General features: G+C 35.8%; 1 protein-coding gene across 43 annotated transcripts in view; it reads right to left on the bottom strand.

Moving 5' to 3' along the window:
* The window catches only part of Nrxn1 (neurexin 1), a 1065384-nt gene that overhangs the window by 48082 nt on the left and 994686 nt on the right, over window positions 1-22616 (bottom strand). For 2 of the 43 annotated variants that reach the window (XM_034513979.2, XM_034513980.2), the window contains exon 1: window positions 7441-7643. The exons of the other annotated variants lie outside the window; for them this stretch is intronic. In XM_034513979.2, coding sequence (XP_034369870.1) covers window positions 7441-7473 — 33 coding nt within the window. In that variant the 5' untranslated portion in view covers window positions 7474-7643. Of the gene's footprint in view, window positions 1-7440; window positions 7644-22616 lie in introns of those variants that run through there. 43 annotated transcript variants of the gene reach the window in all.

The following is a 22616-nucleotide window of genomic DNA, read 5'->3' as shown; positions in this document are numbered from 1 at the left end:
GAAGGATGAGGGAGCGAGAAGCTCCTACTACACTCTGCAGGAAGAGACTCAGTTACCAGCACTTGCTTGGCAGGGGCGGCTAGCTTGGTTTAATACGCAGTCTCATGGCTGGAACGCAGAGAAGTCCTTTACAGGAGATTAGATACAGCTTGGTAGGTGAGACCTTCTCCATGGTTCCCCATGGTGGCCCCAAAAGACACGAGAAAACCCATGGTTCCATAAGCTTTATTTTCATGGCAGACGGTAAATGGATCTGGATGCACCCCTGCCCCTCTGCAAACCCAGGACTGGGGAGGAGGGTCTGGGAAAGCATACTTTATTGGCTATGCCCTCTGGTCTTTAGGTATCTCATTAATATGGAAATCTCTCAAGGCCCTGAGACCTGTAGTCACACCCTCTACCTGTGGAGGGGCTGGTAGGGGCTTTGCCCTACCTGACTGAATGGCACAGATCAAATAGAGATCTTAGACTGAGTTAGGAACCTGGAGTCTGGGAGCACAGCGAAAGAGATGCTATCCCTCGCAGGCATGGACACCTGTTGGGTCTCCAGCTATCTCCAGCCAGTGCTCTACCAAAAAACCAAGCCATCCTTTCACGGCCCCACTACATGCAATTTGGTCAACTGTGGAGTTTTTATTATTTCATTTACTTATTATTTATAGACAGTGTCTCTCTGTGTAGCCCTAGTTGACCTAGAACTTTCTATGTAGCTCAGGCTGGCCTTGTACTTAAAAATCCATCTTCCTCCTGACTGTTGGGATTAAAGGAGTGTGCCAGGATGCTCATCCGTTGCGGTATTTTGCATGAGATTTTTTAAAGGCTCAGATACATTCAAAGGGCAAGGAAGTGGAACATCTGCAACCATTTAAATATAAATCTGTGAGTTTTATATTTATAGGCATAAAACAGATTATTCTTGTTTGAATGGCATATTTTCAAAATATCTTTGCATTTTAGAGTCCTATGTCAATCAAGTGCCTAGTTTTTTCAGTCTCATCACACTAAACCTCCACATATTCAGTCCTATCTCTTCCTACAAAGTGCAAGACTAGGTACAACATTTATAAACTTGTTATATAGAGGGAGAGAAGCTCAAGTCAATATGTATTTTGTTACTGAACCCAGGGACTTTTATTTAAAGTAAATTAGTTAGTTTCTGAAAACTTGACCCAAGCTACTGTCATCTGTGAAAGAGATGCTCAGTTTGATGAAAAACCCTTTCATCAAACTGGCCCTATGGGAGGGAGGCCTATGCCACTGTGGGCAGGTGGTCCTGAATTGCAGAAGGAAGCAGGCAGAGTAAGCTATGGGAACAAGCCAGTAATATAATATAATATAATATAATATAATATATATAATATATAATATATATAATCTTGGTCAGAGAATAACTATACAGCTCTAGGAACTGTCTTACCTTTACTACAAGATTATAGCTAGACTACATCAGCAATTACTAAATTCTTATCACTGTGGTTTTTATGTGGATAACATCATCTTGTTTCTCATAACCTGTACTGAACTCTTTCTATAAAAAAAAGGCACTGACAGACAACCAGAAGACATGTGCCCATTAGGTAATACTTTCAAAAGAAGGCAGTTCAACCACCAGTACTTTCCTTGTGTGTGAGTATTTATCCTGATTGGTAAGTGAACTTGCAAGATATAAAGTACCTTACTTTCTGGCTAGTCAGTGATGATGTCTACAAGGTTTTTGTAGAGATCACTCAACCAGTAGGCACATTTACATATCACAACTAGCAAATGCATAAAAACCACAGTGATAAGAACTTAGCAATTTCTGATGTAACTAGCTATAATCTTGTAGTAATGGTACGACAGTTCCTAGAACTGTATACTAATTCCCTGACAAAGCTTCTGATTTGTTACATATATCCTTTGGACCTAGCTTTTAGTGACTATACATTAACAATGCTTTATATAGACACAAATCTCAAAAAACTACATGGGACTCTGAAGATAATTGTGTTATCACCACAAACCCAATGGAAAGGTAGTCCAGTCAAATCTTGTACTACTGGAAGAAGCTGTGTGTTTAAGTGGAAACACTACCATATAGTGTAAATGTAAAAACACATGTGCTTGCATATATAGCTAGTTCACACATGGAAGAATGAGGTTTGAGTTTTAAAGCAATTATTTGCAACTGCAAGTACAAATTAAAAAAAATTCTAGCAAAATTTCGAGCTGACAATAAATGAGTTTTACTGCATAATAAAAGTCACTGTAACAGAATACATACTTTATTATATATATGGTCATATATGTATAATCTATATGTACATGTACTGTATACTTTTAATAATTCTTCCAGTGATTGACTACAAGGCAGGCTGCCTTTTCTCCCAGTGCTAGGAATCAAACTAAGACTTTTAGGCATGTGTGGCAAATGATGTACCACTAACCTGTATCTGCAGCCTTAGTATTTTTTCTTTGGCTATACTCTAGGAGGATTTACAGGGTGAAAGGGTGTGAAGAAGTTAACCAAGCAAAAGTGTTCCCCATACTTGTAAACCTCCATCCAATCCACAGATTTACTGCCCAATTTGTGATATAAACTTATATCAACATATATAACATTCTTATACATAGAGAAAACATAATGTCTTTGAAAAGGCAATAATAACAGAGAGAAGGGAATCTGATATCAGGACTGACAACTTTGGGAAGCTGAACTCTCTTGCTTTTCTAAAATATTATTCAATACTCCCACCACTGTCACACTTTTTTATAATTTAAACTAAGAATATTTGAAATAAAGTTTTTATTGAAAAAATTACATTATGGTTTTGGAGAAATATTAAGAAAGTATTTGAGGCTTTTTGCTATTAAAATTTCTGCTTTATCTGAAGATCAAAAATGATGTTGGAATTAAAAAAATTGTTTAATTTTGAGATGGAGTTCAATAAGAGTTACTCTTGTCTAAACACATAACTTCAGATGAAACAGAATAGAGGAGAAGCAAGTGGAAATGTGCAGTAATAATCTCATCATTATATCACAGAGGTAGGAATATGTCATAGAGTGTGGTAGGGTATATGTCATAGAGTCTTCCTTCTCTCCACAGTGGCCACTTGTTTGGACTCATTCTGCACTTAATCTGGTAAAGGAACCCGAGATATCCATGGATCTATTAATCATTTGTCATTTTCTCCAATTATTTTAAATAGCAGAAGTTAGTTGTTCGTCTGCTCCAGAGGAGGTTTTTTCTAGAGTGATTTAGCCTAGCTGCATCCTGCCTGTCAGAGTGACCACAGAAGAAGAGAGGCCTTCAAGGAATCAAATATAAGCTGGTACATAAAAGTAAACAGGACAACAGACAGTGCAATGAATTGTTTAGGGCAGTGGTTCTCAACCTATAGGTTGTAACCACTTGAGTAGTTGAATGAACCTTAAACACATACACAAACACACACAACATATATCATGTATATCAAATCCTTACATTATGATTCATAATAGTAGTAAAATTCTAGTTAGAAAGTAGTAATAATGTCTCAAAAAACCCTGTCTTGAAAAACCAAAAAAAAAAAAAAAAGAAAGAAAGAAAGAAAGAAAGTAGTAATAAAATAATTTTATGGTTGGGGCTCAGCACAACATGCGGAAATGTAGTAAAGGCAGATCTAGGAAGGTTGAGTTTACTAGAGATCAAAGAAATTCAAAGGTTAAAAAAGACTATACTTTCAAGGAACATTGCTAAATTAACACCCACTGTGCTGTCTGAAATTGATAGTTTTGAGTTTTGGGGTAAGTAACACACAATCTTTCTGATCAAAAATCATTTGAGCCCATGAATCAATGATAAAGCCCCAGAGAAATAAACACTACAAGCAAGGAATGGAGGGATGTGAGAGAGAAGACAGGATAATAAATATATGTCACTTGGTCTGGTTATAGTTAAGCAGTCAACACCCTGTTCACCTATGGATTGTGCCAATGCAAATAACATCAAAGCTAAGAACATGGATTTGGATGATACTGGGTGTTTTCAAGGTGGTATGGAAACAAATACTCTTTTGGATAACACAGAATATTATTTCTGGGCTGGAGAAATGGTTCAGCAGTTTAGAGTACCCATTGCTCTTGCAGAGGACCAGGACTCAATTCCCAGAACCCACATGCTGGCTCACAATTATCTGCAACTCTAGTTCCAGGAATCTATCCCTCCATGGGCACCAGACAGGCATGTGTTATGTATGTATACATATAGGCAAAACATATACATATATAAGATAAAATAAATCTAAACCAGAAGATGTTGTTTCAAATGAATCATTTGCTAAATGGTGGAACATACACCTATTTCTCAAAAATCTTTAACCATTTGCACAGACAAAGGCCTACAGTCTTTGGCTACATGGTTCTGTTTCTAACTTGAAAACTAGTTATGAGTACTCTTTCCACAAAGTCAGCAACTGTCAGAGAGTTAACTAATTACATTGCAGTTTGTACATGTGAGAAGATGCTGTGGGATGAGCTCATATTATAAATTAAATGGGCATATGGAATGAACATAGACAGTAGAAATCACCATCCCTGCCTCAGATATCTTTGGTATCTAATGCTTTGCCACTAAGAATTTATAATATGTATGCATTTCCCTGGTTAACGTCTCAATAAGAAATTTACTTGGAATATAAATCCAAATGCAATTGGAATTAGTTACCAAATATGATTTTAAAGCTTTGGGTTTTTAACTAATTAAATATTAGTTACTTCATTGGTTGACTTTAAGAGAGGGTCTTACTCTGCATCCCTCACTGTTCTTGAAACTGTGAAACCTAGGTAAACCTCAAACTTCCAGTCCTTCCATTTCCTTTCAAGTGCTTGGAAATTTGTTTATACCAATATATTTGGTACAAATTAAAATTTGACTCCCTGTTTGCTTATAGCCTTTTGAATAATTTTGATTGTAAACTCAATAGAAATTTCACCTTTTATCACTGGGTCACTGAGCAGCAGTCAGGCTGACAAAATAGAAATCTTTGTCCTACTTTCTACAAACAGACTTTTATTCCCTTCTAGGAATGTTAGACAGAACATGCCAAATGAAGAGCACTAATTTCTAAGCATAGGATATAAAGGAAATAAAGTAAGACATGATAAAAAAATCAGCTTTCTTATTCAGCTTCTGAAAAACAATACTACAATTGACCTAAGTACATTATCTTCAACACAGTTCAAGATACCAAGGCTAAAGTGTCCTTATGTGGCTTATTTAATGGTTCTTTGTTAAAGCCAAGGTTCCAAAAGTAAATCCAAAGACACTTGAAACATGCTTAGACTTCCTGGAAAATAGGAATCTTATTTGCAAGGTGTTCCACCTAAACCATAAGCCAGCAGGCTGTGAAGGACCTATGGACAAAATGATGTGTTTTTAAATATTTTAGTTTGTGTTTTTAGTACAGGATTTTAATGAAACTTATTTGAATTTAAGATTAGGGATTTTACTTGGATTCAAGAAAAATAACTATAATTAAAATCAGAGATTTCTCAAATTGTAATAATGATTTGTTAATAATAATAAGTTGATTTTCATTCTGCTCTAGTCCTGTGACACTTTTGGGAAGAGCTGTGACAGAAAGCTGGATGGAGGATGCTAAGAGATTTATTTCAATTCAGAATTTGAACTGGTAATTAAAACCCTCAGGCTGTGTCATAAACAACAATGATCCAAATAAACTATTCAGACGTTGTTCTAGATATGTGATCTATGTAAACGCTAGAAATAAGCAACGGTGGTTAGTTATTAGAGGCTGTCAATATTTTCAGTACTAACTCTTAGTAGACAATATTTTGGTAACACTATGGATGTTTTACCAAAGGTCTGAGATAAAAGTTTAATAATATTGTCCACATTTCCTTTAGGATACCACCAGCTCAAAATGTAAAAACTTGATTTTAACTTTCCCCCTATTTTTTCTTAACACAGTAACGACACAAAGATCACAAAAATCACGCAAGCAAGGATCGGTTTATAATCTGATAAAGCAACTTGTATTCATGAATTTTCTCCCCTAATCTAAGCTGCAGAGGCTACTGAATTTAAAATAGCTGTCACCACTGAAATGATGTCCTGTCTCATGATGAAAAGAAGCTGTAATCAGAAGCTCCCATGAAAAGAGAGACTGGGCTTTCTTCTCTAGGAAGCAAACAGTATTCTTCCCACCCCACCCCCAGCCTTTCTCTAATATGCAGTCCTTCTGTCTTCCATCTGCTCCACCCCCACCCATTGTCTCCACTCCCCACCAAGAGTGCCAATCCCATCTGGACATCTTGTACTTCTGCTAGCTTTGATTCCCATGGGTCTAGGGAATGCTTGAATGCCAAGGCATTTTTGCTGCTTACAAGAATAAGGACTAGCTAGAAGAATATCAAATAATTCCTCAGGGCATTTACCTCCTCCCCATACGCACACCACACACACACCCCAACACACACACATACACACATACAAACACTCATACACCCACCCACTCCCCACACACATGCACACACACGTGCACACACACACACACACACACACACACACACACAGATACACAAACCCTCTTGTATACATAAACAGCAAGTTTTAGAAGCTTGTCACTAAATAATTTTAAAAACTATTTATTTCTCTCATTTAGGAAGCATTCTTAGAGATTGAAATTTTGCTATATTTGAAATAATCAAAGTTAGTAAAATATCAACACTTCCATTATCTAACACACACACACATATTTCAATAAACAGAAGTGATATAAATGTTACTCAAAGCCTATCATCAGGAAATACATATATAATTAATTTTAAACACTGATCACTAATACATTTTCTGTTACCCAACATGAGTACAATTCCGACACAACACCTTGTGAATTCTCAATAAAAATCTCATTGTGCCGCAAAAGCATGCACGACCAGCATACAAGAATACTTAAGCAACATTTTTACCAAATCATTAACAGTAATAAAGCAGTCTGGTAAGTATTGAAAGCAGCATTTATTCATGCTGTTACTTGACACAAGTTAACTCACACACACACACACACACACACACACACACACACACACACACGTTTTGGTTGTTTTTGCCACAAGCATGCTAGAAAAAATAACAAACAAAAAAAACCAAACACCAAAACCAAACAAACAAAAAAACTCTGAAGCTCACAGAAAAGCAGCAGACAAAACTAAAAGCAACCATGCTCAGGGTTTAAGGACATCTCCAAATTTAAAATCTCTCTACAGTTCATATACAGCGTGCATAAATTTGACATGCAATCTCCAGAAAGAATATTTTCATATAAATCTTAAAATCAGTTCATCCGAATGAGTCTGTTAGTATTTTCATTCTTATTGCTTTTAAGCTTCTCGTTTCTTAAACCCTGCATGCTGCAGAACTAAGCTGTGCTTAGCGGCTGTGAGAGAAGAAGCTACCTGCGAGTTTTCACAGTGCCATCTCATATCCATGTCTGTCTGGCTACCCTGCGTGCTTAGAGCTTTTTTCTTAATTCTTAATGGAAATCCTAGGAAATTTAGTCCATCCTCTGAAATCAATACTGGTGACAGGAGAGCTCCCTGACTCAGTGGGAGATCAAGATGATAAATTGCCTGCGCATCAGCCTGGCCTATCAGTGCCCTGCACACAGATGGGCGAGAAAAGACACAGAAAAGCCTCTATCAGTCACGTGTCCAGAGGAGCCAATGGATGGCGCGCTACTGCAGGAAGGGATGCTGCAGTTCCGTCTGCAGTTGACGAGGCTGTTGGTACACAGCCCAGCCCGCGCTCGGCTCAAAAAGTCCAGGCAGTCACTGCTGTTGAATTTGCTTCCGGACTCAAGGGGTGCAGGCTGCCTTTAACCCATCCACTCACAAGGGCAGGAGCTTTTTCGCTATAATTCTTTTCAATCTATATGATCACCAGTTAGAAGAGAAACTATTCCTGTCAACAGCTCATTCCCTAACTCCTATATTATATCCTTTAGATCATTATCTTGTTTTTGTCTAATACTAAATTAGAAGCCTAAAATTGCAACTATTATCCAGTACTCTTTAAATTAGAATCTCCCCAAGTTTTATGATTATAATTATAAATTTATTTCCAAGGCAATGAATGTTACCCCCCCCACAATGTTATGTTTATTATGACTGCTTTTATGAGGTGATTTTTGTGAGAGCAATTATGCAACATCAAGAAATACATTTTGCTTTTTGCCAATTAGAAGCCTTCTATTTTAAAGACAAAGTATTGGTTAATCTGCCGTTTGACAGATCATTAAAAATAAACATAAACAACCAGGCAGCACACATCTTGCTTCCCAAATTCTAAAGAACAAGCATGTTCACCAGCAATCAAATGGAACTCTGTATTGTTATTATTATTTGCTTTCGTTCTGAAGTTTAAAATAATTCTTCGGTAAATAAAGCCTGCACACCTGGAATAGCATGTGGAAATCTGTGCCGAATGCATCTGCTACCATGCAGAAATGGGAACACTGCATCAAAGTAACTACTTGTACATTCTGACAGTGGGCTAAGAGCAGAGACCATGTTATTTTTCAAATGACAGTACCATGAAGATTTAAGAAACAAAAGAACAAATGAAATATTAAAATATCTTCAGGGAATTAGGTAAGAAAATACCCCAGACACTTTTACAATTATTTTTTTATGGCCCAGCTATGATGATATTCTTGCGCTTCAAATCTCTTTCCAAGTCAGCCGACACTACATAGAAAAAGTGAACTGAGAATAAATACTAATAGAAAAACTGTAACAAGTGAATGGTGACTGAGCTTGAGATTACTAAAATCTCCCATTCTTCTTCGACTACTATTTGTTTTAAAGACACTCTTAAAATATGGAAACCTGTGATACATTCTCCAAGTGTCTTTTCCCTCTTTCCTTTATTTAGCATCAGCTATGACAGAAAGAAGCAATTTTTTAGCATCTTTAAAAAATGTTGTCTTGCACATGATACATATATTTGACCTATTTGCTTAATAACAACATGGACCCAGACAATGAGATTTTATTCTTTCAAAACTAAAGGTGAAAACTTGGAGCACTTCTCATAGAAAGAAAATAATTACCATTAGACTCCAGCATCCCTCCTGCATCCTACAGCATAGTATTGTTTTAGCTAAAACCAGAAACCTAAATTACTCACTCAGGATGAACCCATAGGGATACTGTAGAATCACAAGAGAAATTCTACTCTGCAAATATGTAAAACACAATTTTATAAATTCATTTATGGCTAGATGAATATATTCTTAAGATATATTGCCATTTGAAATAGAAGGTTCAAAATGTAAACAGTAAAGTCTATGCACACACACACACACCTCCCACACACATGTACTCTCACACACACAAATGGTATATAGGCATATTTTCACAAAGACATAAGACATCAGATAATAGAGGTTTATCTCAGAAAGGAGACTGAATAAAATAGAGAAATGATATATAGTGTCATCAGGTTCTATTCTGCGTGTTCTCATCAACTGTATATATTATTTATTTTGTAATTTAAAGACAATGAACTAAATAAAATAATGACACCTGTGTTCACTTAGGTTTTGAGAAACATGACCTGTAGATATTTTGAGAGAAAATATTGATAGAAAAGGAGAGAGATTGGGGAGTAAGGTGGATTCTTATTTTATGCAAAGGAAAGAGGTAGGCATGCAAAGGGAGGAATCTGTTAGATACAGGCTCTGACAGTCTAAAGAGTTCTACAGCCCACTTCAACTCTAACCTTTTGTCTCCAGGTATAAACCTTACATGGATTAATACCTATGAAATGTACTGACAGTTAACATAAAGCATCTCTGATTGTCCTAGATACAAACGCTAAAGGATGTAATATAAGTATTTTGTGTGTTTGCCAAGAACATTAAGTTAACCATTTTAATCTTAGTTTCTAGCTTGATGACACTAGCAAGAAGAAGCAAAGATAACCTTGACTTGCAATTTAAGATATCACTACTGCTTGAAAGGTAAGGTAAAATTCAATTTTGAAAAAGACAATAATGATACGAGGACAAAGACAACATAAAATTACTTTTATTATATTTTTCACCTGGCATAAGCCTATTTTATCCAAAATCTAGAACTTAAATATGTTAGTATTAATCTTCATTCTTTGTTTCTGCCTAAAGTCCTATAACTTTAAGAGACATGAAATCAAAAACAAATGAATTGGCTAAAGTAAGCCAAAAGCTGATGACTTTTTAGGGATTATTTTTATCTTAAATTATTCTAAATTTATGGTAGTATTTCTGTTTTCCACCTATCACCCTACCTCCAAAATGGATACTCAAGAGGTAAAGGGTCATTTTCTGATCAATACAATTAGAGGTGTTGCAATCTAGTGATTAGTAGTACACAGAGCTTCCATAGAAGAGTTATCTGGCTCTAAATAGCAATAGTACCATGATGCAAATGACATGTTCTAAACACTAAGTATTTCTAATCTTTTTCCAACATTTTTTAACATTGCATACTGTGACTTACATTGTCAAGATGAAAGGAAACAAATCTAGATAAAGAGAGTTTGGACTAGGCTAGTTACGGAAGGAAGGCAACCATGAGTAAGAATAAGAGGCAAAAGGAGAATTCAAAGTACAGCGACCTGGAAGTCAGTAGGAAAATGTGTTTAAGGTGTTAGCACAGGCTTGCTCAGATGCTACCTTTGGGTCTAAGAATCTATTCTTCATAGATTTTCTTTGTGTTAAAGTAAAGGGAAAATTAGTCTCGTTGAGATTTACAATACAAATACCAATTGCTTCCATTCTATGTCTCCCCATGGTATTTGCATCTTGAAACACGTGGCCAGGTGCAGCATAGGAGTGCTTGTGAGATTATATGAAGGGTGTATGGTCCTTTCTCATATACCCCCCAAATTCTTAGGCTACATGAGCAATCTTTGAAGGCAGAAAGGGGAACAAGAAAGCAAGCAAAGTCTGTTGTGAACCATCCCATAGCATGGCTTATAGAAAGGGCAAAATGCCATTCTTTACACCCCCTTCTCCCCAGAAACTGCCTACGGTTCTTATCCTTACACCCCACTGAATCTTTTCAACCACTCACAAGATTCCAGAAAACTGAATTCTAAGACAAGCTTCAGGTGCATTCTGGTTTTGACTCCACTCAAGTCATGTCAATTCCCATTCTTTGTCAAGCCTGAAATGGTCATGGTCACTACAGCAGGGTGCTACAGCCTGAAATGGTCACCGTAAATGCACAGAGTGTTACAGCCTGATATGGCTGTGGTCACTGCTGCAGGATGTTACAACCCGAAATGGTCATAGTTAATACAATGGGGTATTACAGTCTGAAGTGGTCACAGTCAATGCACAGCCTGAATGGTCATGGTCAGTAAAGTAGGGCTAAGTTACAGAGGAATTTGGTAATGACAGCAGCTTCAAGACACATTAGAGCTCTTGCTCTTAGGAACAAGTTGTATGAATAAAGTATATAGGTGCCTCTCTCTGTCTTCCTGTCACCCCCTCTTTTGCTGAGAATAGAATGCCAAAAGGATAACAGGTATAAAAAGAGGCCCAAGACCTGTGGGTATCAAAGCAAGGTCAGGACAATGAGGCTTTTCAGAATTCTTTACAAAATGGTGGATTTCCATAACTTCCTCAGCTCCTATAGTTCAAATAGTTCAGCCCCTTCTTGTACATATCAAACTGCCATGCAACATTTGAATAGTTTTATTTAAATTATATGCTAGTGGGATCTTAAACATCACAGAGTATGGATAAAAACAATGTTGGTAAGTTTCAAGATTGTTTAAACACACACAAACACACAAACACGCACACACATGCTATGGATCAGTGGATAAAGGCATTTGCCACCACAACCATCATGAATGAGAAGTGGGATGCATCTATGACTTTTAAAAAACAAGATATGTCAGGAAGCAAGCTTCAGTTGAGAGACAAGATCACAGAAGCAATTATTTTGGAACCTTTTCATTTTTATGAGACCTGAAAATAGAAATGGTGGGAAGATCACAGTAGACTGTCTTTGTGGGTATTTATCATTAGTTTTGGCTTCCTTTCTTCCCTTACAGAGGCAGTGCTTGTTTGAGGAATAAATGATCACTAAACCAGTTACCTACTAACTTCATACCCATAAGTGTGCTTTAGGGGCAACTTAGTGAGTAAAATTCTACAGACTTATGCTTCCTTCCTCTCTATTCTTGCCTTTTATTTTTTACTTTTATACTGATTATTTCTCTAGGCAATATGTTTTGTGTGTGTGTGTGTGTGTGTGTGTGTGTGTGTGTGTGTGTGTGTGTCTGTGTGTGGTTTATGTGCATGTGTATGGGTGTGCACATAACATGCATGAGGCCAGAGATTGACACTGGATGTCTTCCTTGATCATTTTCACCTTCGATTTTGAAATGGGGTTACTTCATTGACTGAGCCTGGAGTGCATTTTGACTAGACTGGCTGGCTGATGATCTCTCTTCCTTTTTGTTTTCAGTTCTGGGGCTGCAGGCACAAGCTACCATGCCAAGTGTTTCCATACTTGCTAGAGGCAATAGGCATTATTACTGACTGAGCCATCCCCCAGCCCTAGGACTTTTAAGGACCAAAAATACAAGGTCAGCCTTGCTCAAAAATACACACTGAGGAGGCTGTATAATTATTATATATGCAATAATAATAATTAATGAAAAGAGAGGCCTTGAATTTGACAGAGAGCAAGGAGCATTATATGGGCAGGTTTAGATGAAGGGAATGGAAAGGAAGGAAAAATGATGTAATTATATTATAATTGCAAAAATAAAAAATAAGAAAGACTGACCTCACAATCTTTACAATAGCACGATGCCATAACAATTACTCTATTATTCTAAAATAATCAGGAATTGAGGCTTACAGTGATTAAGTAATATTTATAGTCTTGAAAATAGGTAATATAAATTCTTTTCAAATTATATCTAACTTCAGTACTCTAAAATAGTTATTTTTCAACTTTCTTAAGAACTGTAAAGAAACCTGAGTACCTGAATATCTGGAAACTTCCATAGAGACTTTCTGAAGTAGATTACTCTTAAGTCTGTACTGTTAGTTAGAAAAGTAAGAACCCTATGACCATGACTTTAACACTCAACATTCTTCAGGAAAACCTCTATCAACTGGATTTCTCTTTTGTTGAGTTTATAAACACTCAATCATGTTTGTGTGTGTATATGTGCTGTGTGTATATGTAGTGTGTATGTGCATGTATGTGTCCCACAGTATGCATGTAGTGGTCCGAGACAACTTGCAGGAATCAGGAGTCAGTTCTTACCTTCCACCATTTAGATTTCAGAGATTGACCTCATTATGCCAGGCTTGGTAGAAAGTGCCTTCACCCACTAAAGCATCTCTGCAGCTCTATTGCAGAATTCTAATGAGCCAAAGATTATTGAAAAATAAAATAATAGGAACACTATCCAACAACATAGATGTTTGGGGGATTTCACAGCAGAATAAAAAATAAATGTGTATGATTACAGCCATTCAGTAACGATAATTGCCTATACTGGTTTTAGAAAGTACAGTCTGCTTTGTATTTTAGAAAAAGAAGGATTCGTGCACACAAGACCATTTCAGATAGATGTGTAGTGAGATACATATGATCTTGGCTGCAGTGGTTCTTACATTACTGCTGCAAATAGAAACCAGACCCATATAGATTCCCAGGACGGGACATTATACTGTCCGAGGAATTCATTTGTACAAAGAGCCTTTCTTAGGATGGCTTTTTAGACTCAGTACCAATTGTTGTGGTATCAAAACTTCCCCAGCTGTTTGACAATAAGTCCACATTAAAAGGAATCATTGGTCTATTTAATGCACAAAAGTGATTCATAAACTGAAACAATGCTATCTTGTACAGAGTGCATCCTAGGTGGCTTCTAGGTTCTGGTGAGAGGGTAACAGTGCTAAATGTATGTTTTAGGGCATAGTCGCTTTAGCATTCATTCTGTCCTTTGCTGCCTCATGTTTGACATTGCTGAACTACCTGGCATCCTGTATGTTTCTTTACTTTTACACATTTTACTTTGATATAACCCCAAGACCAAAAATGGCAAGTCATTAAGGAACTGATCCTTTCAGGAGGTAGTGAGACAGGGAATAGAACAATACTGGTTCCCAAGCAGAAGTCACTGACCAAGGATTTTTAAGGGTTGATTGAGGAAAACATCAATCACTAAAGCTATAGTCCGTGGCTAAGTGTATCAGAAATATAGGAGAAATAAAATAAGGAAATGAAAACCAAAAGAGAAAGTGTAAAAGGACAAAAGAGCACAAACTGTAAATATGATTCAGACACATTAATAAACCATGGGATGAAGGGTACAGTGAGTGGAACCATATAACACTGATAATGTAACCAGTAAGAACAGCACAACAGGGTAGCTACAGAAAACCACAGGACATTCTACAACCCTGTATGTGAATGTAGGTAGAAGCACACAGGGAAGGTGCTAGAAGCAAGGTTCTATCTTAATATAAAGAAAAGCAAGGTGTAGAGGACTTTTCAAATGACACCCTGATAAATACATGTTTCATGGGAAATTTCTATTAGGCAGATATATTGAGTTCATGTGGGTCAATATTTTAAATCAATCAATGGTTATTCCAATTAAAGATGCCTTAGGATTAGAGTAGTTATTAAAAATACTGTTGGTAGCCTTATATTGATCTTCATAACTTTATGACTTTGCCTTGAAATTATAACTTTAAAGATGAGATTAAAAGCTGCATACTTAAAACATATTCCTGATGTTTCTCAGGTAGCTTGTTTTGTACCTTACTCTGAGGCACACCTGCCTATGTGTATTAATCTCTTGATATACTTCTGGCCCACCTTCAGTTGTGTCAGTTTTCAATGTGCTTCACCATCCAGATCCATTACTAAAATATCACTACTTTAATGATACCATTGATGGATTCTGAAATGATTTCTTTAAAAATTGAAAAAAAAAGTGGTTGGTATATAATCCGTTCCTTTAGCTCTTCTAACAGTGGTTCTATTAGACTTCTGAAACCTATAAACTTATATCCACTCAAAAAAATCACTACTTCAGTAAGAGACCAATAGGACCATAACAAGTTACATTAGTTAAACTAAATCAGTCAGAGTTTTACCACCTTGACAAAGTGTTTTATGACAGTTGCAAGATGCTTTAATTTGCAGTTTGAGTTTTTCATCTTATCTATATGTAGATGTAGATCACTTTAAAACAGTCAAAATAACAAAGCTTTGTTTTAAAAGTTAAGATGATAACATATTTTATACATTAATACAATGCCATATATTTGTATTAAACTTGATTTAGAACACTCATGATTATCCCACTGGCAATAGAATTGATCAATAAAAGTGTGTACTGTAATACTCACACCTATTTTGTAAAATTCAGAAAATAAGCCAATTTTAATTTTGTATTTCTGCTATTACAAAGAAATCTTCTCTGAGTTTCTCAGGACAAAAACCCCATAAGTGGGTTTACTATGTTAAAGATGTACGTGTTTGTACAGATCTTGACAGAATCTGCCAAAATCCTTTCCAAAACGAGTTGTTCTAATTTTCACATTGTCTCCAGGATGCTGAATTCTCCTACGTCCTCACTTGTGTGAACATGTTGTCTTTTCTATCTGGGGATGCCCTTTCCCATTTAAGAAAATTCTGGTACACTCCCACACATTGTATTGTACCAAGCTTAAATGCTACTCTTTCTTCCTGAAGTCTCTAGGCAGTTAGTCACTGTTCCCACAGTACTTTGTAATACTTACCAGATAACTCTGGATTTCTTGTAGCTTATGTATTTCTTTTACTTCTTTGTAGATAATTAACAACAACAGGAATGAAACTTGTTCCATCTCATCTTTGGAAAGGAAAATCCAAGTCTGGACTTGGTTACACTTATTGGCAAATAGACAGAACCAATGTATCAATAGAGATCTCAAGTCCAAATTTCTGACTTCATGTTTTGGTAAAAATCACTGTCTTGCTTGACATCAGGAAAGTCTATGTTACTCTAAAAATCATTTCCATTGATATAGGTCTTTAAAACTATATTTCATCAATCTATTTTCTAAAATATATTCTGAAAGCTCTGTATTTAGGCCAAGATGGCAAAACTCTGTGACATGCTGTGAATCAGGTGGAAAGAACTTTTGTGCACACTGGATTCAGAACAGTCTCCTTTTAGTCTAAAATAAAGTCAGTTTTAAGAATTTAATGTTAGGCCTAGTGAACAAGATTAGACAATGCCTTTGGAAAATGCAGCCACTATATGAAACTACTTCAGAAAGAAAAACATAAAAAGCAGCTTTTACTGACGAATTATATAAGAATGTATCAGGAACCATCCTCACATATTATATCCCTGTGCATCTAATATTTCATTTTGTTCTTATGCAACCTTAAGAAGTTCAAACAAAGTAAATATGTTATAACTAAACTTTGAAATCTGAAGCCAAAAGCCAAGGATTTTGGATTACTAGAGGGAAATCCAGGCACACTTTACATATTCCCGATCCTATTGCATCCCCTATTCTAGTTTAATCTTGAGCTCTTACTGAAAAGTTTAAGTAATCAAATGAGGGTTTGAGTGGTGAAACACAGACCATTTTTTTTTCTTGTTTTGTTTTTTCGAGACAGGGTTTCTCTGTGTAGCCCTGGATGTCCTGGAACTCACTCTGTAGATCAGGCTAGCCTCGAACTCAAAAATCTGCCTGCCTCTGCCTCCCAAGTGCTGGGATTAAAGGCGTGCACCACCACCACCCAGCAAAACATAGACCATTAAGAATAATCCAAATATAAAAAAAAATTCCATTGTAGCAATATAAAATTGTTTCCGAGGAACCCTCATGAATAATTCAATACAAAAAAAAATAAAAACAGTTGTGAGAAAACCCTTAAGTCACTGGCAGGTGGAGAGTGCTTCCTTCCAGAGCTGCAGTTCCTACAGCAGGCACCCAGGAATACTGTCAGACCATCATTCACTTAGTTCTTCTATCATTCTATAACTTCAATTAATATATGTTACAACCTAATTGGGTATATGGAATTATGGGAAATAAAGAAAAGTGTGAAAGAGTACTCTAATAAATTTCTCTCCCTCCCTGCCCCCCCCATTCAAACATACACATACAAAAACACAGGGGGAGGGTGAGAAGGAAGGAAGAAAAAAGAGAAAGAGGGAAGAGGGAGGCATTATAGGACACAGCAGTGGGTGACACTTTGGAGAAAGGTGACTTCTATACCCATACTATATATTAGGCTCCAGAATAAATCTGAAAGAATAAAAGAAGGACATAGGAATTTTACTTTCTGATTTTGTGACTTTGTACTTGTGTTGTGTTCTTTTCTTTAAAAGGAAATACCTGAGTCACTTTTTTTGCCAATCAAATTCATGGAACATTTGGCCAGAGAGAAGAAAATAATGTATTAGGAAAACACAGCAGTGAAATCAGATCTAAGATCAGAGCTTTGATGGGCTAATTAGCTTAACCCCTCTGAGCCCCAGTCTGTGCCTTTATAATATAAGAATGATGGCAAACAACACCTTTATATTTCAATATAAATGAAACAAATTACAATATGTAGAAGACAAACTGTCAATCATTCAATGGCCAATACATTGTACAAACAAATACACATACAGACACCCAGAAACACATATGCGCATGTACACATGCACACACACAAGCACACACACACACACACACACACACACACACACACACACACACACAATATGTGATGCCAAAGGGCTAAAAGGAGAGGTCCAGGGTAAATGTTGGAGAGAGGACAGTGAAGGGAGAAAATGATATAATTATATTTTAATAAAAATATTTTTATTAAAGGAAGTAATCTTTTGGGACTGCAAAGACCATTTCAGTTTTTTATTAGTCTGCATAATTTATATTAGATATGGCTCATTCCTTTTGAAGGAATTAAATTTTAATTTCAATGAAAGCTAAAAGATTTTGCTTAGTGAATATCTTCGTTAGACTTTTTCTTATTTGTAATTTATGTGTATATTTATGCAGTATATGAAAGGCACTACACTTTGTTTTGTGATGTACTGAACTTTGCCAGAAAAAGGTAGGCTTTGTTTCTGTTGTCATTTGTGTGTGAACTCTCATGAGATCAATAGAAAGTCATTAGTATGCATTGAGCTTACCTGCTTCTATAAATACTATATACACAGGTTCACGTGCAAGACAAATGGAGTTCACAAACATGATCCACTACCAGGTACAATCCCATCAGGCTAGCTAACTTATCTCCCTTTTAAGAAAGAAAGCCTATTGAGTGAGAGCTATGTTATCACAGAATAAACTTGAGTTTACACTACTTGATATTCAAAACAAAACTTCAAAGCTTACTCTCCCACTTTAAAAACCACCCACTATTATCAGTACATAACTTACAACATACCTCATATTTGATTGAGGCATATCAATATGTAATGTTACAACACAGAAACATTCCAGGTGTTTGGCCCAAGAATACATGCCTGATTTGTACAATGATGCATTATATTCTAGAAACTACAACCAAAAAAGGATAAGGAATTCTGGTATCATATTCTGGACAATTTAAAAGAATGTGTAGAACTGGTAAGATAGCCAAGGTGTAAAGGTGTCTGCTAGTAATATGCCTGATGACTTAAGTTTGACCTGAGGTTGATTGCCAGGGCCCAGGAAGCAAGAGAGAATCCACTCTTTCAAGTTATCCTGTGGCCTCCAGATGTATATTGTTGCACTCTCTTGTGCATGTACAAACACACACACACACACACACACACACACATGCACATATACACTCATATACTTATTGATAAAAAGTTTTCTTAATTTTATATTTGAAAGATGCAAAACAAAGAAAAGGACTATTGTTCAAAATCCCAGAAGACATGGAGCATGTGTATTTATCACAAGTAATCCATCATTTTTCTAAAACAGTCACTGTCAAATTACCTTTGTCTGAAGTTTAGTATTACTTTGAAAAATTGCTGAAGAAACCAATAAACTATATTGCTTGTGTAGATTGTATATTTGGATATTTCTGAATAAATTCTAGTAACTAAGTATTTTATCTAAAAAAATTAATTTTAATTCAATTTGATACTAATTAGGGGCTAGAGAGATGTATCAGTGCTGAAGAGCAGAGACTACTTTTGCAGAGGACTCAAGTTGGGTTCCTAGGCTCACAACCATCCACAATTCCAGCATCTGAGAATTCAGTGTCCTAATCTGGCCTCTGTGAGCAACTCCTGTCCAGCCACACACACAAATAAATAATAAAATAAATCTTAAGAATTTAAATTTCTATTAAAAAGTAAAGATGAAATGTTAAATATTTATTATTTTATTTAAATTATCAAACTTACTTATATTAGCAAAACAAAAATTTTAAAATAAGCCTAAAAAATATTTTTGAATAAAAACTTGGGCCCGTAGGGGTTCACAGAGACTGCTGCACCAAGCAGGGAGCACACATGGGACTGACCTCTGCATATATGATACAGTTGTGAAGCTTGTTCTTCAAGGGGGACTCCTAATGGTAGAAGCAGGGTCTCCTGACTCTGTTGCCTGATTTTGTGACCTTTTCTTCCTACTGGCTTGCTGCATCTATCCACAGGAGAAGATGCACCTAGTTTTACTACAACTTGATATTCCAGGATAGGTTGATATCTATGGGATGCTTCTCTTTTCTCTTAAGAGAAATGGAGGAGAAAGAAGAGGAGGATCAAGGAGGAGGGGAGGCAGTGAATTGTGTTGGGGGCATGGAAGGGAAGATAGAAGGGAGGGACTGGGAGGACAGGAGAAAAAAGAACCTGTAATCAATGTGTAAAATTAATTACTTAATTAATAAATACTGTGTTCATTCCTAACATTATAAATTATATGTTGAAACATCATATGTTGTGTAGTCTGAAAGAAAACTCTACTCTCATGAAAGAAGTAAAAAAGGCAAATACAATTTTAGTTGCATTATAAAATCATTTTGTTCTCATCAAGAAGTTGCTGCAATACAACCCACACTGACTACTGACCACCAGAGTTATCCTGGGACATACTTTGAGAACTATGTTTCTAAGTTTGTGTAAAGCTTAGACAACAAACTCATTATAAGCTTTTGGTACCAAATTTGCATGTAATTTTGTTTGGCTATTGGCACTTTCTTGATAGAGAAGACCATGACATGCAAATCACAGGTATGATTTACAGCATATGATTTGTCTTCCAGGAACCATAGTGTATATTAGGATACAATACTCAGTATTTGATTCATTGACATATTGAAACATGTAAGTTTCTCTCTCTCTCTCTCTCTCTCTCTCTCTCTCTCTCTCTCTCTCTCTCTCTCTCTCTGTCTGTCTGTCTCTCTCTCCCTCTCCCTCTCTCCCTTCCCCCTCTGTGTGTGTGTGTGTGTGTGTGTGTGTGTGTGGTTGTGTGTGTGGTTGTTTGTCTGCCAGAGTGCATATTCATTCATATATACATGTGTGTTTATGTACATACAAAAGTCAGAAAATATCTTTCAATATTGCAATATTGTTCCTAAAGTGCCATCATTGTACTGTTTTGGGACCAGGTCTCTCCTTGGCTTAAAGTAGGCCAGTCATAACTACTGTTCCTCAGGGATCCACCTCTCCAATATTTTCCTTTTTAATGTGGGCTCTGGGAATCAAACTCAGTTTCTCCTGCTTGGAAGATAAGCATTATTCTGACCAAGTTACCACAGCAGCCTCAGACCCATGAAATCCCTGGTTCTTTTAATGTCCTTTAGAATATTTTATATAAAAACATCATGTAAGATTCTCATATTATGAGCCTGTGCAGTAAAGACTCTACCTAAATGAAAAGAAAAATTGTATCTCAATTTATTTTTATTATAATAAAATAGATTTCCTAGGTAATCTTTGAATAGATACATGGGAGAGAAGATAGAATTATAAGAAAGCTGCTTTTTAAACTCTAAAGTTTTCAGGGAAGTTTATCACTCAGGTACTATTTTATAACATAGTCCATTTGAATTTAACAGTAATTTCTCAATTGCAAGACAATTGAAATAAAGAAACATAAAGGAAATGTAAGTTTGAGTTTATTAGAAGCCATAGTTTCATATGTTTGTAATTGGAAAGAAAAAAATCATTGTTATTATTTTTATTTGTTCTTTAAAATCAGATCTTTGAGAGACATTCACATAGAAATTCAGAAATGAACCACTCATGCATTCATCTCTGTTGACTCAGCAAAGAAGGATGGTTGAGAAAATATATATTAATGAGGGAAATGACCCTCCTAAAGTAAAGGCTTTATTATACAATAAATAATTTATTTGACTGTTTGAAAAAGTTCATTGTCTCCAAAGCTAGAGAACTCACAAAGAGAGACCTAGTGTCTACAATTGCCTTGGTGATCAGATAACTGTTTTGATTACTCTGTCAGAAAATTAGGATATACTGAATAAATGGCTCTTTTCTGCTAAAATGGGTTATTTCGGGAGATAAGATGGATGGAAATATAAGAGATGATTTCAGGAACTACGGGAATTATGTTCAATGATCATCTTTAGGTATGTGCAGTTTAGAGAGGGCAGTGCATATGTGGTAAAAGAATATATACTCTAGCTAATGTTGGCAATTATACTTAACTTCCAAATTTTCCATAAAGTTAACCTCAGATTGGAATTGGTTTTCAATTATCTCTATTGGTTTGTAGATAATCTTTTATTAATAACAAATTTCAGAATTGCCCAAGATTAGACACAACAACTCAATAGAGTTAGTATTGTAAGTGCTAAGTAAATATTTTACATGTATTTAATAAATAGTTTAATGAACATATGAAAATATATTTAAGACAAACTAAAAATAAATATAAGGCTCTCTTAACTTGATCAAATATCTACAAAACTATGTTATAGTTAACATTATGCACCACACTGACAAACTTGAAGTTATTGAACTAAGACAAATACAAGCATACACACACACACACACACACACACACACACACACACACATCCCAATAATCAGTTACAACGTTAACCAAGACGATGTGATGTTGATGAAAGAACAGACAAATCAACAGTAGGTTCGTGTAAGAAGTTTACCAATATTTTAAAAGAAGACTAAAAACACTCCAATAGAGCAAATACTGTCTTTTAGACATTTTCTGTTATGTAGCAAAATGAATCTAGGCATAGACCTTGCACCTCACAAAAATTTATCCCAGATAGATATTAAATATACATATAAGTGTAAAAAAACACGAAATCCTGTAGAATATGAGTCAAAAGGAAACATAGGTGATCTTACATATGGTTTTGACATTTTTGGTTTAATATCAAAGGAATGGATCCATAAATAAATTAACAGATAAATCAGACTTATTAAAACACAAGACAGAATATAACTTCTGCTTATGAGTTACATGGTCCACAGAGTGAGATGAGCCTCAGATTAATACATTTATAAACAAAACATATGATAAAAGGTTGTCACTCAAAATATGCAGGCAATGCTTGAAACTCAAGAATACAAAAAAACCCTCAAATAATAGGTCAGAGTTAAA

This window comes from Arvicanthis niloticus, chromosome 11, assembly GCF_011762505.2.
Source record: "Arvicanthis niloticus isolate mArvNil1 chromosome 11, mArvNil1.pat.X, whole genome shotgun sequence".
NCBI lineage: Eukaryota > Metazoa > Chordata > Mammalia > Rodentia > Muridae > Arvicanthis > Arvicanthis niloticus.
The sequence above is the reverse complement of the archived record's forward strand: the minus strand, read 5'-3'. Positions and strand labels throughout refer to the sequence as shown.